The 18,250-nt window shown below is 44.5% G+C and overlaps 1 protein-coding gene across 2 annotated transcripts in view; it reads left to right on the top strand.

Moving 5' to 3' along the window:
- The first annotated feature begins 842 nt into the window (after positions 1 to 842).
- Positions 843 to 18,250, top strand: part of NRK (Nik related kinase) — a 95,785-nt gene continuing 78,377 nt past the window's right edge. The window contains exons 1-2 of one of the 2 annotated variants that reach the window (XM_061357985.1): positions 843 to 999; positions 5,468 to 5,533. In XM_061357985.1, the coding sequence (XP_061213969.1) occupies positions 943 to 999; positions 5,468 to 5,533 (123 nt within the window). In that variant the 5' untranslated portion in view covers positions 843 to 942. The remainder of the gene's footprint in view (positions 1,000 to 5,467; positions 5,534 to 18,250) is intronic. The other variant, XM_061357984.1, reaches the window with a different exon arrangement.

The raw sequence follows: 18,250 nt of genomic DNA, 5'->3' as shown, positions 1-18,250 counted from the left end.
AGAAAGGACCTGGGGGTGCTGACTGACAGCTGCTATGACCCAGCTTGTGCCCAGGCAGCCAAGAAGGCCAGTGGCATCCTGGCCCCTATCAGCACTAGTGTGGCCAGCAGGGCCAGGGCAGTGATCATCCCCCTGTATTCAGCAGTGGTGAGGCTGCACCTCGAATCCTGTGTTCGGTTCTGCGCCCCTCACTACAAGAGAGACATTGAGGTGCTGGAGTAGATTCAGAGAAGGACAACAAATCTGGTGAAGGGTCTGGAGCACAAGGCTTGTGAGGAATGGCTGAAGGAACTGGCTGAAGAGAAGGCTCAGGGGGGACCTTACTGATCTCCAGGACTGCCTGACAGGAGGTTGTAGCAAAGTGGGGATCTATTTCTTCTCCCAAGTAACAAGTGATAGCACAAGAGGAAACGGCCTCAAGCTGCACCAGGGGAGGTTTGGCTTGGATATTGGGAGCAATTCCCCAGGTGTCCAAACAGGCTGCCCAGGGCAGTGCTGGAGTCGCCGTCCCTGGAGGTGCTCCCACACCGTGCAGAGGAGCCCCTCAGTGCCGTGGGTTAGCGGCAGCCTTGGCAGTGCTGGGGACGGTTGGACGCGATGATGCTGCAGCGCTTCCCACCGCGGGCGGTTCGGTGACCCCGTGAGCTCCGCCAGCCCCGTGTGTGTGTGAGTGAGGGAGCGCCCGCCCGCGGCAGGTGGCCCCGATCCCCGCCGCCGCGCACGTCACTTCCTCGGAAACTTTTTCAGCCGAGGAGCCGCAGCGGGGCCGGAGTTGCCGGTGCGGGCGCGGGGCTGCCCGCGGAGCGGCGGGGCTGTGCTGCCGGCGGGGCTGTGCTGCCGGCCCGGCATGCCCGCCCTCCCGCGCTGCCCGGGGCACGGCCGGGCCGCCCAGCGCCGCCCGCGGGACCGTTAGCTCGAGGGGCGGCGGGGACGGCTCGAGCCATGGCCCGCGACTGCGCCGCCCGCAGCCTGGATGGCATCGACCTGGCGGCGCTGCGGGTAAGGACGGGAGGGGCGGGGGGGGGGGGCAGCCCCTGCTTCTCGGGTCCGCGGGGCGAGCGGAGGCTTCTCCCGTGCCCGAGGGGAGGCGCCGCCGGCGGCTTCATTAGCGGCGAGCGGGGCACCCGCGGTGGCGGCGCCGGCCGTGCCCGTGCTGAGCGGGCGAAGAGGCTTTGGGGTCCGGGAGCGGGGCTCTGCAGACAGCTCCGAGCGCTCCCGGCCCGGGTGCGGGTCGCGTTCCCGTCCCACGGGAGGGCTGCGCTGCCCCGCTGGGAGCGCTCCAGCAGAGAGTGTCCTTCTCCTCCCAGGATAATGAATAGGGTGATGCGAATGATGTGAAGCTATGGAGAGAAAGCAAATGAGAGATGAGGGTTTTCTGGGAGAATATATGTGTCTGTGGATTTGGCTTTTATGTTGTTGAGTTGGTTTTTCTTTTTTTTTTTTTTTTTGTTGTTGTGGTTTGTGCTATTTTTTTGCCCAGAGCTGAAAAAGTCAGCATTCACCTAGTTTGCTATGAATTTTCGACATCATGCTTTTCTGTTCGTAGGTTTCAAACACAGTCCCAACTTTTGCCACCTTAAAAGCCACCTGGTTAGTGTTTCCCATCCACAAACCGTTAACAGGGTTGTGTGTAATACCCCTTTTATACAGCTTCAACCTAGGCAGTTTTTATTCTCCACACCTTCCGCAGAAGAAGAGGGAAGAGTCCAATTGTGGCAAAAAACACAAAACTGTGTCTGTGTCAGCCCCAGACAGTGAAACCAGAGCAAGCTGCCTTCTAAAAATATCAGGGTAAAAAAAAGAAGAAAGGAGGGCTGGGAGAAGCCTTTGCAATAATCACAAGGCAAGGAGAGTTCCAGACCAGAGGCAGAAAGAAGAAAGGCAGCAGAGACAGTAAAGTCTGTGAAGATGGCACAAGGCTCCTGGCTAGGCAAGCAAAAGTTTAACCTGGCTCTGCTTGAGGTAGCAAGGCTGAATAATGGAAGTCCTTTAGGTCTTGAGCAGATACATCTGATATCCTTAAATGAGTGTTAAGAAACCAGTGTAAGTTTGGAAAAGAGTAGTGCTGCAAACCAGGGAGTGGGCTTTGTGTCTAAACCATCCAATGCAGAAACCTCCCAGAGGCTGTAACCACTGCAAGTTCCAGCCTTGGCAGTGGAAAGGACATGTGTGCCCTTTCAGAGAAAGCCCTTTCAGAACATCGCAGCCTTCATTTGGGATCTGTGGGAAATGGGAGGTGGTTGGGGCTGCGCTGTAGAAATTATGTAAAGGTGGTGCTATTACTTTGGCCTTGTCTTTGGTGCTGCAGGATCCAGTGGGAGCTGCCTGGTGTTATGCTCCTGCCAGCCTTGCTGAAGTCAGGAGGTCCAACAGGGATGCCCTACTGGGATAGGGGGCTCTTTCAAACTGCACAGGCCGGCCTTGCTCCTCTTTAAATGAGTGCTGGCCAGGGCTTTCCTGTTTTCCTGGAGAAAGGTGTTGGGGCTGTAGTTTTCAAACAGCATCTTGGTGGGGTGCTTCTGGCTTGGGTTCATCAAGGCAGTCAGGTGGCTAAAAAGTCTCTGATCTCTGCATTACATGAAGATTTTAGAAGAACTTGTGCTTCAGTCACCTGTACCTTGTTTAGCTGAAAAGGGCATTTCGATCAGGCTCTTGTTGGGTGCACTGTTTGTTCTGCCTTGCAGAGAAGATGGATGTGGCCTGGGTGCCTCTAGGTCAGCAGTCTTGCTCTTGTCTTTTGAGTGCTCTATAGGTGACTTGCAGGAAAGCAAGAAGGCCACCATATGGTATAGTGCATTACAGTAATTAACCTCAAAGTGATGAATGTTCAGGCCAGGATTTTGGTGTCTGGCAAAGGGAGCTTAGCAATTTGGCAGGTGCTGGTTGGTGAAGGGTTAGATGGACCATGGGGCTTAAATGGTAGCTGAGAGGAAGCACTACATCAAAGATAATACCAAGCTCAAAGATAATGAAGAATTTGGCCCATTATGAAGAATGCCAGTGAACAGTGTTGATATCCAAGCCAACAAGGGCAATCCAAGGACCGAAGTCAGAACCCAAATTAAAAGAAGAGAAATGGCCAAGGATTTTGGCTGCACACAGAGCTGTGGAGGCTTGAGACACTAATGCTCAACTGGCTAGCAAGGACATGGTAGGGTAGGATTTTTGTTGTATTAAAGCTAATGCTAACATTTATTTAGATAATTGGTTGGGATTTTCCTGGAGTGTCTGAAACCTTTAGAAACGAGCTGTTTGGGTGCTAAGTCAGAATGGAGTTGGTTGGAGGGAGAAGCTGATTTGAGGCACATTAGATTACTATATTTGCATAATAAATAAGCTTGGAAAAGAAGAGTGAGGGCAGAGCACACATTTGAGTGAGAGGGACAGTTCCCAACTCCAAGCTGAAAATGCAGTTTAGGTTTCTCTAGGTTTCCATAGAGGTGTGCTGTTAACACCTTTTCATTGAGCAGTGCTACTTTCTGCAGGAGAGGTGTGGAATTGTGGTGCTGCCCGTGCTTTCCACAGAGGAGTACAGCAGGTATTGTGCATGGAGGGCTTTGTCTGGAATTGGTCCTTGGAGAACTGCCGTGTGTTTCACTCCACGGACCACATGCAACCCACAGGACTGCTCTGTGAGGAGGTCGCGTGTGAATCCTTTAGCAGCAGAGGTGGTTTATTGCTGACTGTAGGTCTGCTGAAGCAAGGTGTGTGGCTTGGTTATATCCAAGACTAGTGGAAATGCAGGAATGAGAGGGAAGGAAAGCACTTTGCGAAGATTCCGGTGTTGCAAGCATTCTTATGCCTGTGTTTAGCTCCACACATGAGTGGTCCACTCATTTCCTTTTGTGTGAGGGCTTTAGGACTGGGGCTTAAGTCTAGAATGCCATGCCTTGCTGGCTTGTCTTAAAAACAAGAGGCAAAAGAAATGGTACAGACCACCCTTTGCATAGGTCAAAAGTGATTTGATCTGGTTTATGCAGTGTTACCTATTTTGTGTTGGAGTGCGTTTTGTTGTGGGTTGGTTTGCTTGTTTATTTGATTATTAATTTTTTTTATGTCTTATGAGGCTGACATTCCAGGAAGTGTAGGGGTTAAAACTCATTTAACATAAAGGCAAAACCGAATGAATTCATTGGTACTTTCAGTTGTGGAAGTCTCTGCTGCATTGCTCTGACAGGCAAAGCTATTGCCATTTATCATGATAGTTGAGTTACTAAAGGCAGAACCTGCTCACAAAAAAAGCCTGTATGTTTCCACTGGGATTTTGCTGAGGGAAACGTTTCTGTATCAGGTATGAAGAAAGCATTGTTTATGTTAAAAGGGTAACATAAGTGTAGTGGAGAAGTAGCTTGCTACCCTAAAAAAAAAGATGTTTTGCAACCTGGGTCATAGAAATTGTGCTTCTGAGATAATGTTTTTCTGTATCACGTCCCTCAGCAGTACCAATAGGCATCAACTGACATGGCAGATTGCTGAAACAGATGTGGTGAAACAGACACATGGAATTAATAATATTTTATATAAATCTCTCAATTATGTCATCCCAAGAAATGAGCAAACTGATGGCAAATGAGCAAAAATGGCTGAGTCAGAAACCAAGGAACTGGTCTCCTGAGTTCTTAATGTTTTTATATATATCTCTCAAGTGAGTTTAAACTGAAGCAACGGTTCTTTTAATGTGCTCCGTGGTGCAGGAGGTAACATTTACTTGTCCATGCCTTGCAACAAGATGATTTTCCTGTATCTGAAAGGCTGCAACATCTTGTTATTGGAGAAGGACATCTGGTGCAGTGGTTGGTTTTAGAGCAGCCAGTGCTAACCCAGTAGGATGAAAGCTGGTACATTGATCACCTGCCCCATGAATCTTTCATGTAAATCAACAGCAATCTAGTTTTGGTTCAAAGCCAAGACTTCAATCCACTTGTCAAATTCATCTTATTGTGCTTGCAAAACAAGACAATTGAGTGTTCTCAGCCTACCTGTAGTGTCAAGATGGTCTGGGATGATACATTCCCTTTTGGAAGGTAGTTGGCCTCAAATGCTTTATTTAGTATTTTTTCAGTCGTATCATTCAGGTTCTTTCTTCCATTGCTAGTGCTGAGTGTTTCATAGCAGAAGACAGTAGCTCAGCTCTTTTAAAGCTTAGGAAGCTTGGAATTCATTCCTTATTTTACTGCTAAGCTGAATCAGTTCAGTTCTTGTTCTTCACCCATCTCCATTTATTTGTTGCCTCTGCCATGTTACAAATCTTCACCAGGTTGTTTTTTTCATAGAATTTTGAGCAACTCGACTCTAGACTCCAATATTAATGTATTTCTTACACTGTTATTTGGCATTTTCCCCTTTAGTGTGTAATGCAGATCATTAGGACATGTGCCATAGATGTTTTCATTTTGATTGTGTACAGTTATACTCCATTCTGAAGTGGTTGCTTTTCTGCAAATAATGCTACTTCTGCTTTTTGCAGGACCCTGCGGGAATATTTGAACTGGTACAGGTCGTTGGAAATGGGACATACGGACAAGTCTATAAGGTTTGGATGCCTCTTTAATTTATGCTGCTGTTCTTGATAAGGCTGTTTTTCCTAAAGCAGAGATGAGCACCATTTAAGAAGGTGGACAGTATTGTTCCAATAGGAGCCTGCCTTTTCTGTGTAATGCAAGATGGTGTCACCTGTGAAGCTCTGTGCCCTGTCCTTCTGTCCTGTTTTCATGTCTTTCTGCCACCACAGGTCAGATAAGTATGTTGGCTATGGTGCTGACTTACCTCTGTCCTATTTTTTCTGCCCTGTGGTTATTTTCTCTTTTTCAAAATTATTTAATAAGTGATTGGCACAAATTAGCATCAGTGATGGCTAAATTTGGCCAGGAGTGAGTGGAGAGCTCAGCTGAGACTAAACCAGCAGAATTCTTCAAGACAGAGGTGCCAATTAACCTTGTTCTGCAGACAGGCTATGAAGTTTTTGATTTCTGTTATCACCTTTGTCACTGTGATATCAAAGCAGAACTAGGTGTCGGGAAACTACAGCAATTAAATGTTGTCTGCCATGACATGCTATGTACACTGTGCAATGCACACCTTTATTTATAAGAACTCTCCTAAAAAAGTTCTTTTACTGTGAAGCCTTTCCTAAGTATGATCTAAGAGAAAATAGACATGATAAAGTAGGAAACTGAGTCTTTGTGGTTCCCATTTGGAGAAAGAAGACTGAAGGAAAAGGCTGTGCTGCTGAGCCCTTGGAGGTACATCAGTAGAGTAGTGGCACTGGAGGAAGCTGTCTCATCTTGCTTTTCCCTCAGATCCCGCTACTGACACATTCCTGCGTGATGAGTCTTTGTACTGGTGCAGGCTCTTTCTGCACTGGTCTCCTTTGCAGGAAGAATGCAGAGGGAGGCCTTAATGTAGAAGTGCAGCACTGTTCGTCTTTTTCCAGTTCCAGCACATTGAATGCGTGTTATGTTTCAGTGTCCATCTTCTGGTGGCAGACCTGCTGTGATTGGGGTTTGGTTTCCTGTTGAAGCTATAGCTGCTCTTTCAAAGGTTATGGAAAACCCTCTACAGAAGCAGTTCTGGGGAGTTTCTGCTTTCCCACGTAACATTTTTTTTAATTCATGTCAGAAGCAGGATCTTTCTCATGGAGCTCTTTGTCGCTGTGACCAAGTCTGTGTTGTTGCTGAGATAGACATTGAGATACTGAGGTCACTACTAGTAAACTAAATATAGAGGACCGGGGTTCACATGAACAGATTGGAAGCCAGGAGACAGTCAGGGGTGCTGTTGTCAGTGTAATCAGTTTTCTGCCTGTAAAAAGATTGTGAAGCTCCTAAATGGCTTCTGAAATAGTTGCCTTTCTTTTCATGCCTGGATTCATTTTCTATCAAGAGAGAAAATATTTCAAGCTAGTGATTTTTTTTTAAGGATGTTGAGAGTTGCTTAATCAAGGCAGAAATGAAGGAGCAATATAATTTGCTTCTCTGCTGTGAAAGACAATGTTTTGAGCTATTTTGTGGTTCACTAGATATTAGTTGCAAAAAAGTGTAAGAAATATTGACAATGACAATTAAAAATTGTACCCAAAGGCTGCTTTCCACTGAGCATTCAAGAGACCAGAGTCTGACAGCTCTGAATAATGGGCGATTTGAGTCTCAGCTCATTCTGCACTTGGACAAGCTGCGACATAAGAGAGGTGCTGAGACACAGGGTCTTGCAAGGCTAAGGGCACTGAGGGGACGCTTTGTGCACAAGCATCACGCGATGGAGAGATGATGGACTGTGTAACCCTGGCTCTGTGCAAGCACAACCATAATAAAGGCTTTGTTCATATTAACACATGTGACCACTGAATGTAGGGTTTTTTCCTGAGGCTCGCTTTGGGGATGAAGCTGCTCTTTGCAGGAGGATCACAGTGAGCCATGCAGCTAAAGAAGACAGATGACAGCTGAGGTGAATGCAGTGTGTGCTCCAGACGGCAGGCAGTCAGCTTGGTCTCCATTGTGAATGCATTTCACACAGTCCAAAGCTCCAGTGCATTTGCAAATACCTCTGCAGAGGATGCTGAGCACCAGCTGAATGTACTCGGGTACGTTCTTGCCTTGCAACCAGAGCAAATATCTGTTTTCTCTGTGGGAGGGCAGCTGCAATGGAAAAGCATCTTCTGATGTGACCCAAAAAAGTTAGGCTGTGGTAGTCGCTTTTCCTTTTTCACTCCTGTGTAGTATGCTGTTCCCTCTGTACATTGCTAGGACTGATGGAGTAAATTAGGGGATGCTCGAATTATTTTGTAGTTTCTCTGCTATAGGCTTGTGATCATAAATATTTAAGTTATAAAGTAATCTCAGTTATCCACATAAAATGTCATTAGAGAATGTTTTTGTTCTTCAGAGGTGTCAGTCTTCCATACATTCAGAAACTACACATAGTAGTTTGCACATAATCAAAGTGCAGGTTATTTCAGGCTAAATAAACTATGTCCAAGATTACTAAATTGCTTGGTTGGCTGTGAAGATGATTCATAGGGCTATATGTTTTAATATATGCAGCTCCATAAAAATGAAAATAAAATTTAGAGGAGTCATCATTAGATTTGGGAAACAATGTTTAACAGATTTATTGAAGGTGAGTATTGTTCATACTGAATTATTCCACACAAGTTCCAGTTCAGTGTCTTTTTAAATTGAATGAAAAAGGTGTAAATTTTACCCATGGTAATGCTAGAGCTGTCTAGAAATGTTATAAAGGTGGGGTTTGCATATAATAACTGACAAAAAGCTAGCAGATCTTTTGACAATTGATGAAGTAGTAGGATGTAAAAATGTCCATAGTGGCAACTTCAGCCTTTTGGAAAGTATGAATTAGATATTAAAACATCAGATGGTACCCAGAAGTGATGAGGTTTAGCCTTCGTTATCTCTTGAAATAACAGATTATTTTTTCAGTTAATTGCTGCCTTCCGGTAGCTGAAACCTGAAGAACAGCACTATGTAAGAGGTGATTTTGAATAATGTTATGGAAGGTGGTAGCACTATCGTCTGAAGGCAGTAGGAAGTGCGTTTGCTGGTGGTTGGAGAAGTATGAGTATTTACTCTTTCATGCCTTTGTTTCCTGAGCTTTGAAGTGCTGAAGGCCAGATTGTGCCCAGTGTCTGCACTGTCTCCATTGAATGCATATAGGAAAGAGAAGTTTCTGAACTTCCCATGCACTGCTTTTTGCAAGGGCTGTCCATCCTCCTGGGAACCCTTGAGGCCAGGGACCACAAAGACTGTGCAGGGGACATGGCGTTCCTCTCCAATGTTGTTCTCTGGGCCAGGGTTTGGGGTCTTTCAGAGCTACTGATCATAAGGACTCTAAGGCAGAGCAGAGCAATGTTTTGCATCATGTAACTGTCAGTGTCATCTGGGAGAAAGCGAGATTGCTGAAGGTGTTACCTACAAGTTCTTTGGTGTTGCTTCCTCTCTTGGCTGCAGCCATGGTGCCTTGGAGCCCCCTTTTGCAGGCTGCCTGAGGAAGCTCGATTTGGGTGTTGTTAGGGTTGGCAGTAAAACTGCAAGAAAAGAATGTAGGAGATTTATAAACAACACCTTTTTTTAGTTTGCTAGTAGTTGCTACATTACTGTGAATAACGTGCCGTTAAAGGTGGTACCTTTGAAAGTACTGTGAAGCTCATGTCTGTGGCTATGTGGGCTGCTCTTGGTGTGCTTCGATGCTGTATCTTGCAGTGTAGCTATGACCGTTGAGACCTGACGGTGTTGTGATTTGAGTAATTATCTCCAGCAGGTTAATTATATGGGTGCCCTTTTTCCTTCCACAGTTGAACTCCATTGCTATGGTGAGTTGGATAGTGACTGTGTGTCACCCTTGATGTAAAAAAATTGCATCTTCCTCTGTGCTTGTGCATTTAGTAACAACTAAAATGTCAGTTTGGGGGGATATAAGAAGTGCTTTCTGCAAAGACTTCAGCTGTTTCATGTTCTTTGAGTGGTGTATCTTCAGCAGGAGCCTGTTAATTTTCTAGCTTTTAATTTTCAGCGCAGGGTCATTTTTCTCATGGGTGAATGGGGCACTTGAAGTGGGTGCCGTTTTTGGAGTGTTTGGGTCAGACAGTTGTTCTTGAGCTTTGGAAGAGCCTGTGAAGCTCTGAGCTTGTAACCACTTTGGTGGTTTAGTGATTAAGAAAAAAGGAATTGCTCCTAATCCTACTGATTCAGCTGTGCTCTGAGAGTCCTCATCCTTATAAAAGTGTTTTCATGGGCCAGATGAGGTCATCAGCAGCATCTGTGCAATGTGCTTGTTTTGAGAGGCACCTGACTGGGGTTTTGACTTCCTTTGTCTTAATGATGTGGATTAGTGCTCTCTTGGGGCTGGCGTTTTTGAGTGGCCTAGGGAATGAGAAGGTTGTGTCTTTGGCAAGTTCTAGCAGTGACATTTTCTTGAGTATGATCTTACAGGCTGATGATAAACCTTGACAGATTTGCAGCTGCTGTGTGTGCAGAGTGGTTGTATCCTTAACAGAGGCGGAGGGCACAAGGAACTTGAGAGATGCTCTGGTTTGGGACTGTGACAATCAAAAGGGAAGAAGTGGCTTCCCGGTGACACAGTTGATGAAAATGAAGCGCTGGTGTTGCTGTGACTTGGCAGAGGGTAGAAGCAGGCCTGCCTTCCTGTAGTGACTGCCCAGCTAGTATTTTTATTTCTATGTAGTCACATAAGACTCTGGATACAAAAAGGAAGCAGGACTGAGTAGGGAAGTGTTTGGGGTTGTTTTGTTTTGCTTTTTAAATACAGCTGCTTCTTGGCACTGAACCATGCTTCAATTGCTGACGAGAGGTAGGAGTCACTCTACTGTTGCTACACAGTGTCAGGAGTGTACTGAAGCATAAATAAGACTTTTCAGTTTCTCTTAAACTGTTTGAAAATTTGCTAAGTTTTTAATAATTAATTTCTGTGAGCAATTAATTTCTGTGGCCGAAGTAATTGAGACCAAGTTGGGAGGGGCAGGGAGAAGCCACATGCGGGTTTTCTTTGAGACTTGATGCAAGGAAACAGTCACAAGACCATGCAAAGTTATGAAGTGTTAAAGTCTGTATTGAAAACCTTAACTGATGGGTGCACCCCCGGCAGTTACTGGGAGGTTAAATGTAAGTAACATTACAGTTAGGTTCAGTGTAAGCCAGGAGGTGAATATGTATAAGCTAAAAACTACAAAACTTCTGGGGGTGGGTCAGAAGTAGCCACCTTCCAAAAAATGTGTCTTGGGGCTGAAATGCAACTGCAGAGCCTCCAAACTCCTTCAGAGACGTTAAAAATGTCACATTGCCTTGTGGTATTTTGCTATCATTTGTGGTTAGTTATGATTTTCAAGCCAATCTTAGCCTTCAAGGCACTGAGATTTTGATGAGTCAAGTAAGGAAATCAGTTGTTTGTTACAGAAATGACAAAATGCTACTCTCTGTTTCACTCGCGGTTCATAGAAGTGCTTGTTTGTTAATTTTCTTTACTTCGGTTTTTAGTAGCATAGCTGAGTATTTCATCCATATGAAGACTAGTTAATTACTGTAGGCAACAGTATATAAAGACACATTCCTGTGGTGTAGAGAATGGAGTCAGCAACTCATTGTCTAGATCCTTGGTTCAGTAGTGCAAGCAAGTAATGGAGATTGTCTGCTAATCCTGGCAGCAGGGATCTCTTTCAGGGATAAATCTGAGCTTAGTATGTGCTACTGCCATTGTAATAAGATCTGAAATGCTGTGGTGCATATGAATGGGTTGCCTTGAAGGCTTAGTTTATATAGCTGTAGTATCAATAAACTAGAGAGGCATTGTTTGCTGTTTCAGTATTTAACTTCATGCTGCTGATTTTAAGAACACCTATGAAGTCTGCATACTACTAGATGTGCTTCTTCCTCTTCTGTCAGTTGTCCTCAACTCCTAAATACACTGTCATGCATGTCTGCTTTTATTAAAGCTTCCATACCACCATGGTGGTCCTTCTCCTCCTTCACTAGAAAGGATGCGGAGTTGGCCCTGAGCCTGTGCAGCAAAGAGGATATCCTGTGCCTTGGTAGGTCTGTAGCAAGCAAATCAGGGGACACTATTGCTAGGCCACACCTGGAATACTGCATCCCATCTTTGCTCCCCCAGTTCCAGAGATACATTGAGAAACTGGAGAGGATCCAACAGAGGGCCACCAAAACTGGTGAAAAACTGTACGCATGACGAAGGAAAGGCTGAAGGAATTGTATTTTTTTCAGCCTAGGGAAGAGGAGACTGAGGGCAACCTAGTCACAGTCTTCAAGTGCTTTAATGATGGTCTGCATAGAAGACGAAAGTACAGAGATGCATAGAAGAAGAATGAGGCACAGATTGCTCAGGGAAAATTCCATCTAGATACCATGACAGTAGTGTATTACATGTATTTAATTGTCAGAGGCAGGAGCATTTTTTCCCATATTGTTGTTTTTTTGGCAGTTGTTTTTGGGCATTTAGTTGGTTGATTTTGGGTTTTTTTCATATCTTGGCTTCCCTGCTTATTTGCATGGCAATACCAAACTATTACCGAGCACTAGAATTTAAAATCATGGATCATACATGTGAAATTAATTAGCAAGTGGTGAAGTCCTGGTTCTAGTTAGTGAATATTTCAGAGGAATTCAATTAAGATTTTGAGCTGTAGAACTAATTTATCAAAAATAGAAGAGTAAGGATGTGAAAAAACCTCTCAGCTGTGGAACGCTTTTATACAATAAAGGCTCTTTGACTGAGCAGAGCAATGTACAATAATTAGATGTGCCACATCAACCATTAGAGAGGAGTAAAATCCTTGCAAGTAATTTGTTGGCAGGCCTGCCACTTCCAGCTTCTCCATGTTTTGGACCTGAATGCCCATATGCGAGACAGCAATGCTTTTTTATGCTAAACCGGTGGCGTTTTTCAGCTCACGTTGCATAACACTTCAGATGCTGGCACTGGGACATGCTGTTTTGAAGGTAAGAGAACATGCTAAAAATGCACTGGTGATAACATGAGGACAGTAGGAAATAGTTCAAAGCTCTTAATCCCCCACTCAAGCCCTTTGAAACATTTTAAGCATCTCATTAGTGATACTGATTTTGATACTTCTGACTGCTCAGCAGCAGCCAGAATCATGCCTGTGTGACGATTTGCATCAGTGACCAGTGCTTTGTGTCTGAGTTTTACAATATCTGACCTACTCAGAAGTATTTCATTGTGTATGTTATCGCTTAAAAATAAATCAGTGGGGTTGGAGGAGGACTTGTAAGAAATTGTCTGTTTGCAGTCCAGAAAACTTCCCAGACACGTAATGAGTTATTTGAGGTAACAATTTTAAACAGCAGAAAACATAGTGTGTTGTTTATAGATATTTGTAGCTGTAACTTTTGCCCTGTGAGGGCCAACTGGGAGCAGTTCAAAGCACTCCTGTGCTTGTGCAAGAAACACTTCATATGTGCTTGGTACTTGAGCACTTGCAGTGCTTGGCCTAGGACTGAAGCAACTTATGTCACTATCAAGCCCATTGTTGTGTTGCTTTTCAGGAGCTAACTGAAGTAAATAGCATTGAAGAATTGCTTTTGTTTGTTACTCAGATGAAGCCATGAGCTGTCCTGCAAACTGCATGCTGATTTATGTCCGTGTAAAAGTTGCACAGAAGCCTGCCAGGTCAGGCAGTGAGACTGTTAGCACTGGGGATGGGTTGGGACAAGTCCAGAGAAGGGCCACGAGGATGATCAAGGGACTGGAGCACCTCCTGTATGGAGATAGGCTGAGAAAGTTGGGGCTGTTCAGCCTGGAGAAGAGAAGGCTGCGTGGAGACCTCATAGCAGCCTTCCAGTATCTGAAGGGGGCATATAGGGATGCTGGGGAAGGACTCTTCATTAGGAACTGCAGTAATAGGACAAGGGGTGATGGGTTCAAACGTACACAGGGGAAGTTTAGATTGGATATAAGAAGTTCTTTCCTCTTAGGGTGGTGAGGCACTGGAATGGGTTGCTCAAGGAAGTTGTGAATGCTCCATCCTTGGCAGTGTTCAAGAACAGGTTGAATGGAGCCTTGGGGGACAAGGTTTAGTGTGAGGTGTCCCTTCCCATGGCAGGGGGGTTGGAACTAGAATGATCTTAAGGTCCTTTCCAACCCTAAATATTCGATGATTCTGTGACGGATGTTCCTACAGCTTTACCCTGGCATGGTCAGCTGGCATGGATGATTACCACAGCTCCTCTTCCATGCTGTCTGAATTGCCCAACAAGCAACAGAAGCCAGCACCAGGCAAACCACCAGCTACATGAGGTGTGTGGCACATGGGAAAAGGGGGGTGGGTAGGACAACCAGCCAACCTAGATGGCAGCAGAACCTGTGCCACTAACAACATGGTCCTTGTGCTTGTCCTTGGAAGAGCTCCTCCAGAAAGCACGACTCTTACCTCCCAGAGCCATGTGGATTCCCTCAGGGCTCTCTGATAATGCTGCTCTGAGGTTCTTGGGGGTATCACAGCTCCAGTGCTCTGGAAGGAAGCAGTGTTTGGCATAGCTGTGATCTTTAAAGCCAAATACGGCTGGCTCTGGTGGTAGCACTGCTATTCAGGCAGCAGCTGCCTGGATGGACAGCAGCAAAATCTGGTGGGACAATTATTCATCCTGCCCTTCCAAGGCATTTGTGGGGAAATGGAGTTTAAAAGCCAGTTTTCATTGTCACCTCGGGTCTAACAGCTTGCTCAGTCAGTAGACACAGGTGCAGGTCAGCCCCTGAAATTTCATTATAATGAAATTTCCAGTAAGTAGTTTTAGATTGTAATGTCCAATTTCAATTGCAAAATCCATAGATGTGATAAAATTGTTCTCTTTCTGTCTGGTATTCAGCTGTTCTCAGGCTGCTGGCCACCAGTAATTTTCTTGGCCTGCACGGGTCTGTGAATGTACCTTTTGGGAATAAAACTAAAGAAGAAACTATTTTTTAGCTGGCTGTTGTACTTTTTTTTTATTATTATAATTATTTAAAGCCCTTGTGTATTATAAACCTGCCCTTGCAACCTACTGGCTTTGTGGGATTCCTGAAAGGTTTGTAAGATTTGATTTAGAAGTACCTTTACAAAGTTCATTTCTTCCCCATTCCCTTCTCTCTCCCCATGAAAACATAAAACTTAGTGACTTCTGAGGTCTTAGGGAGTGAAGAATCTAAAAGACATATTTTGTAGCAAATTGTGGCCTTTTCAGTGCCCTGCACAGATACCATTATTAGCTAACATGTAATGGCTTGCCTGTGGTCCTGGCAGTGCTTTAGGTATCATCTTCATGTAAGAAATAGGCTTTCTCATGAGGGTAAGAGAGGGGTTCACTTGAGCAGCTGCAGTTCAGGAGATACAGCTTTTCTTCCTGCCTCTGCCTCTCATTATTGCTGGAAAACACATAAATTTGCTGGAAATGGAGCTCTCCTTGTGACTGTAGCTGCTGAAATGGAGGCAGTCCTTGTTTTTGTAAAGTGCCTTGGGATTCTGGTTAGGAGAAATTGGTGTACTTATGAAGGTGACTTGTGAGAATTGGTTAGCAGCCACTTACTGAACAACATGTTGTTTGAAAACAGCTTCACTCGAATCAAAACATGTTGGGTTCAACAGAAACGTTAAGAGGAAGAATTTCAGAAATGAGCTGGCTTTCATTTTCAAACTTTGTTGCAGAAATGTCAAAACATTGCATTTCATTTGCTTCACTTGAACAGACATTTTTATTTAGCAGGATGTTTGATACTTCATAGGTTGTCTTTAGGACTGCAGACTCAAAACCAAGGTACTGTCGTACTGAAATAATTTGGCATTAACAAAATAAACATCAATATTAATGTGAATTCTTCTGACTTTCCATTCTGAGGAGTGTTTGCAGAGTGAGACTCACTGGCAAAATCCTGACATTTTCTTGAAGTTTAGTGAATACTGGAATTGAGCAAATTCTGTTTTCTGACTTTTCAGTTGTGCAGTTGTTACATCTGATATCAATGTTTTTGATAAGTTTTTTTCCTTGTATTTCTGTTATTAAAAGTGGGGACGTTTTGAGGAGAAGGGCATGAGAGAAAGTGTGGTAGCCTTCTGAAAATATTTATTTTACTGAACTTGAGTAGTCTTCAATCTTTCTTGTTTATTGTGCTAAATTTTAGTTTGGATTTTTCCTAGTAGTTAAAAATAACAAAAGAGTAACCAACTTACTGCTTACTTCTGCTGTAGTAGATTTGTCTACTCTTGTTTTACTCTTGGCTTTAAACCTATGAACAGTTATACTAAAATATGCAACAAAACCAACATAAAATAAATATGCACATGGCTTGCATAATGGACTCTCAAATGTATTATTTACACAGATTGTCCATGATGTTGTTATATGGAAAAAGGGAAGAGCCAGGCAAAACTAGTTTTGCTTTAATATTTGCTTTTTCCAGTATAAGATGAAATATTTATCATAAGAGGCTCCTTGTGAAAATTCTGTCCCCAGAAGCCAAATTATATCAGCAGATATCCAATTGCCTTTTATTAATATGAGAGGGTAGAGTTAGGTATTGTTGACCAGCATATCCCTGCTGCTCTGAAAATCAAATTGCTGTAGGTCTCCCAGTTTTTCATCAGCTGCTGACAGCAGGAACTGGTCCTGTGTGTGCGTTTTGACCTACAGAAGAGGACAGGCAGTACCAGTACATGATTTGAGTGCACCAGACCATTCCTCCTGTGGGATTCCTTTTTGATGAAGGGCGATTTGTTTCCAGAGGCATTAGAGTATGTTTTGTCATCTTCCTCTGGGTGGAAGATTGCCAAACTGTGCAGGCAGGCACATTGGCATTTGAGGCACAGGGTGTGCCCAGTGAACTCAGCAGTTCGAATCCTGGGATAGCTTGGACATCGCGGAGGTGGTCCATGCCAGTAAATGTGGTGCACTCAAGGTACATTGAGCTCTTTGTGCATGTGCAGATCAGCCTAAGTAGTTCTGATGTTTCCCAGAAGCACTGAGCTCCTGGGTCACATGCTGTCGAGTAGGTGTGCACATGTTTGGGGCATAGCAGATTGCTGGATACCCAACTGGGACAGTTTCCTTAGCAGAATAAGAGGTTGTAGAAGCCTGCTCCCCATAAACCTGACTGAAAATAGAGAAAGGATGAAGGAATAAAGGGAAACACTAACTTTCCTCTTGGACACTTGAAAGATTAAGTCGGAGTTGTTTTGAATAGAGGAAGACACAAAACAAAGCCTGGAAACTCAGGTCCCTGATTCCATAGGCTGGAGAATAGAGAGGATTTAGGATTCACCCTTTCCTCTCTTCCTTCCTTTGTATCATATTAGTTTCCAGGTACCAATCTGGTGAAAGACTTCACATGGTCTGTATTCCTGGCTTGTGTGTTGGACTTCAGTATTTTCATGTTGGTCCAGGAACTGGCAGGTATAGCCATGTGTGCTTTAGGTTTCTGCATATGTTTGCAAAGCACCTAGTGCATTCACAAGACTGTTCAGATGGGTACAACAAAATCCTGGTTAGGTTGTGTAATGTCATTTTGCTTCTTGCTTCTGCCAAATTCACAGTTCTATGACCAGGAACAAAAGAAAATGGCCTTATCAGCCCCAGATGATGCTTGGAGCCTGCATGGTACTTGTCCTGTCTTGTAGATGAGTTTTGGATGTCATAATAAGTAGATTAAAGACAGCTTAGCTTTCTGAGTTCTTGTGGTTGCTCTGTCCTGCATTGTTTGCATTACAGAGTTGTGGCAGACCTCTCCCTTTCGATGTTATTAATATTAAAATAGAGTAAATCTTTGTATTACAGAGATGCCTTGTATTCCCACTCTGGCAGGCTTGACTGCGTGGCTCCAGGCGCTTCCACCTTTGTCACAGAGGCAGTGCAGAGCCTTCTCATGGGAGCTGGACCAGGGCTGGACTGGGGTTGTAGGTGTCAGTGGAGCTCAGGATGGAGAGGACGCTGTGCTATTTAAACTGTGATTATTAATGGAGAGCCTGGTTGGTTGAATCCTGTTGTGTGTGAAGGCTGCCTGAACTTCCAGAACAGTTGTTGCCTCCGACTATGGGAGCATATGCCAGCAGTGGGTTGTCCTCCCTTTCTGGCTTCCTTTACTGCTAAGCAAGTCACATGAATGTCATCATACAGTACCTAGTTATCTAAACCTGTTCATGGTAGATAGTCACTGCATGATATGGGAAGTCCCCAGAGACTGTACGATGCATTTTCATTTCCAGGGTTCTCCTTATAAAACAGGAGCATGATCAGAAAGGGAAACAGGGAAGCTGCTGATTCATTTCCCCAGTGTGGGGCAGGCTGCTGACTATGTGCTTCTCTAGGTGTGTTTCCAGGGGTTGGTTGTGATCTGATGAGCCACTTCTGGCTCATGCTCTGGCTGCTGAGGAGGACGTTCATGTTCATGCATCAGAAATGGCTGAAAGAACCTTTATTAGCAAGCAGTGTTTGAAATACAGGAGATGATGCAGAGGGCTTTACATCTTTTTTTCTTTTCTTTTTTAATTATTATTATTGTTTTTATTTTTCCCCACCTCCTCCCACCATTGTGTTTGCCATCAGCATGGCCGCTCATTTCTGTGCATGCACTTCTGACGTTTAGCATTTCTAACCCACGTGCTCTGGACTGGGTTATGTGGATGCTGGTGTCGTTACATCATGGGGTGTTTGCCTGGAGCTAGTGATGAAGCAGAACAACAGCACTCTCGAGGTCTGGCAGAAAGCAGTCTCTTACATTG

The sequence above is a fragment of the Neopsephotus bourkii genome, unplaced genomic scaffold, assembly GCF_033783945.1.
Source record: "Neopsephotus bourkii isolate Nb327-2 ecotype Australia unplaced genomic scaffold, CSIRO-AGI_Nbou_v1 NB_936, whole genome shotgun sequence".
Taxonomy (NCBI): domain Eukaryota; kingdom Metazoa; phylum Chordata; class Aves; order Psittaciformes; family Psittacidae; genus Neopsephotus; species Neopsephotus bourkii.
Note: the sequence above shows the minus strand (reverse complement) of the source record. Positions and strands in the feature narration are given on the sequence as shown.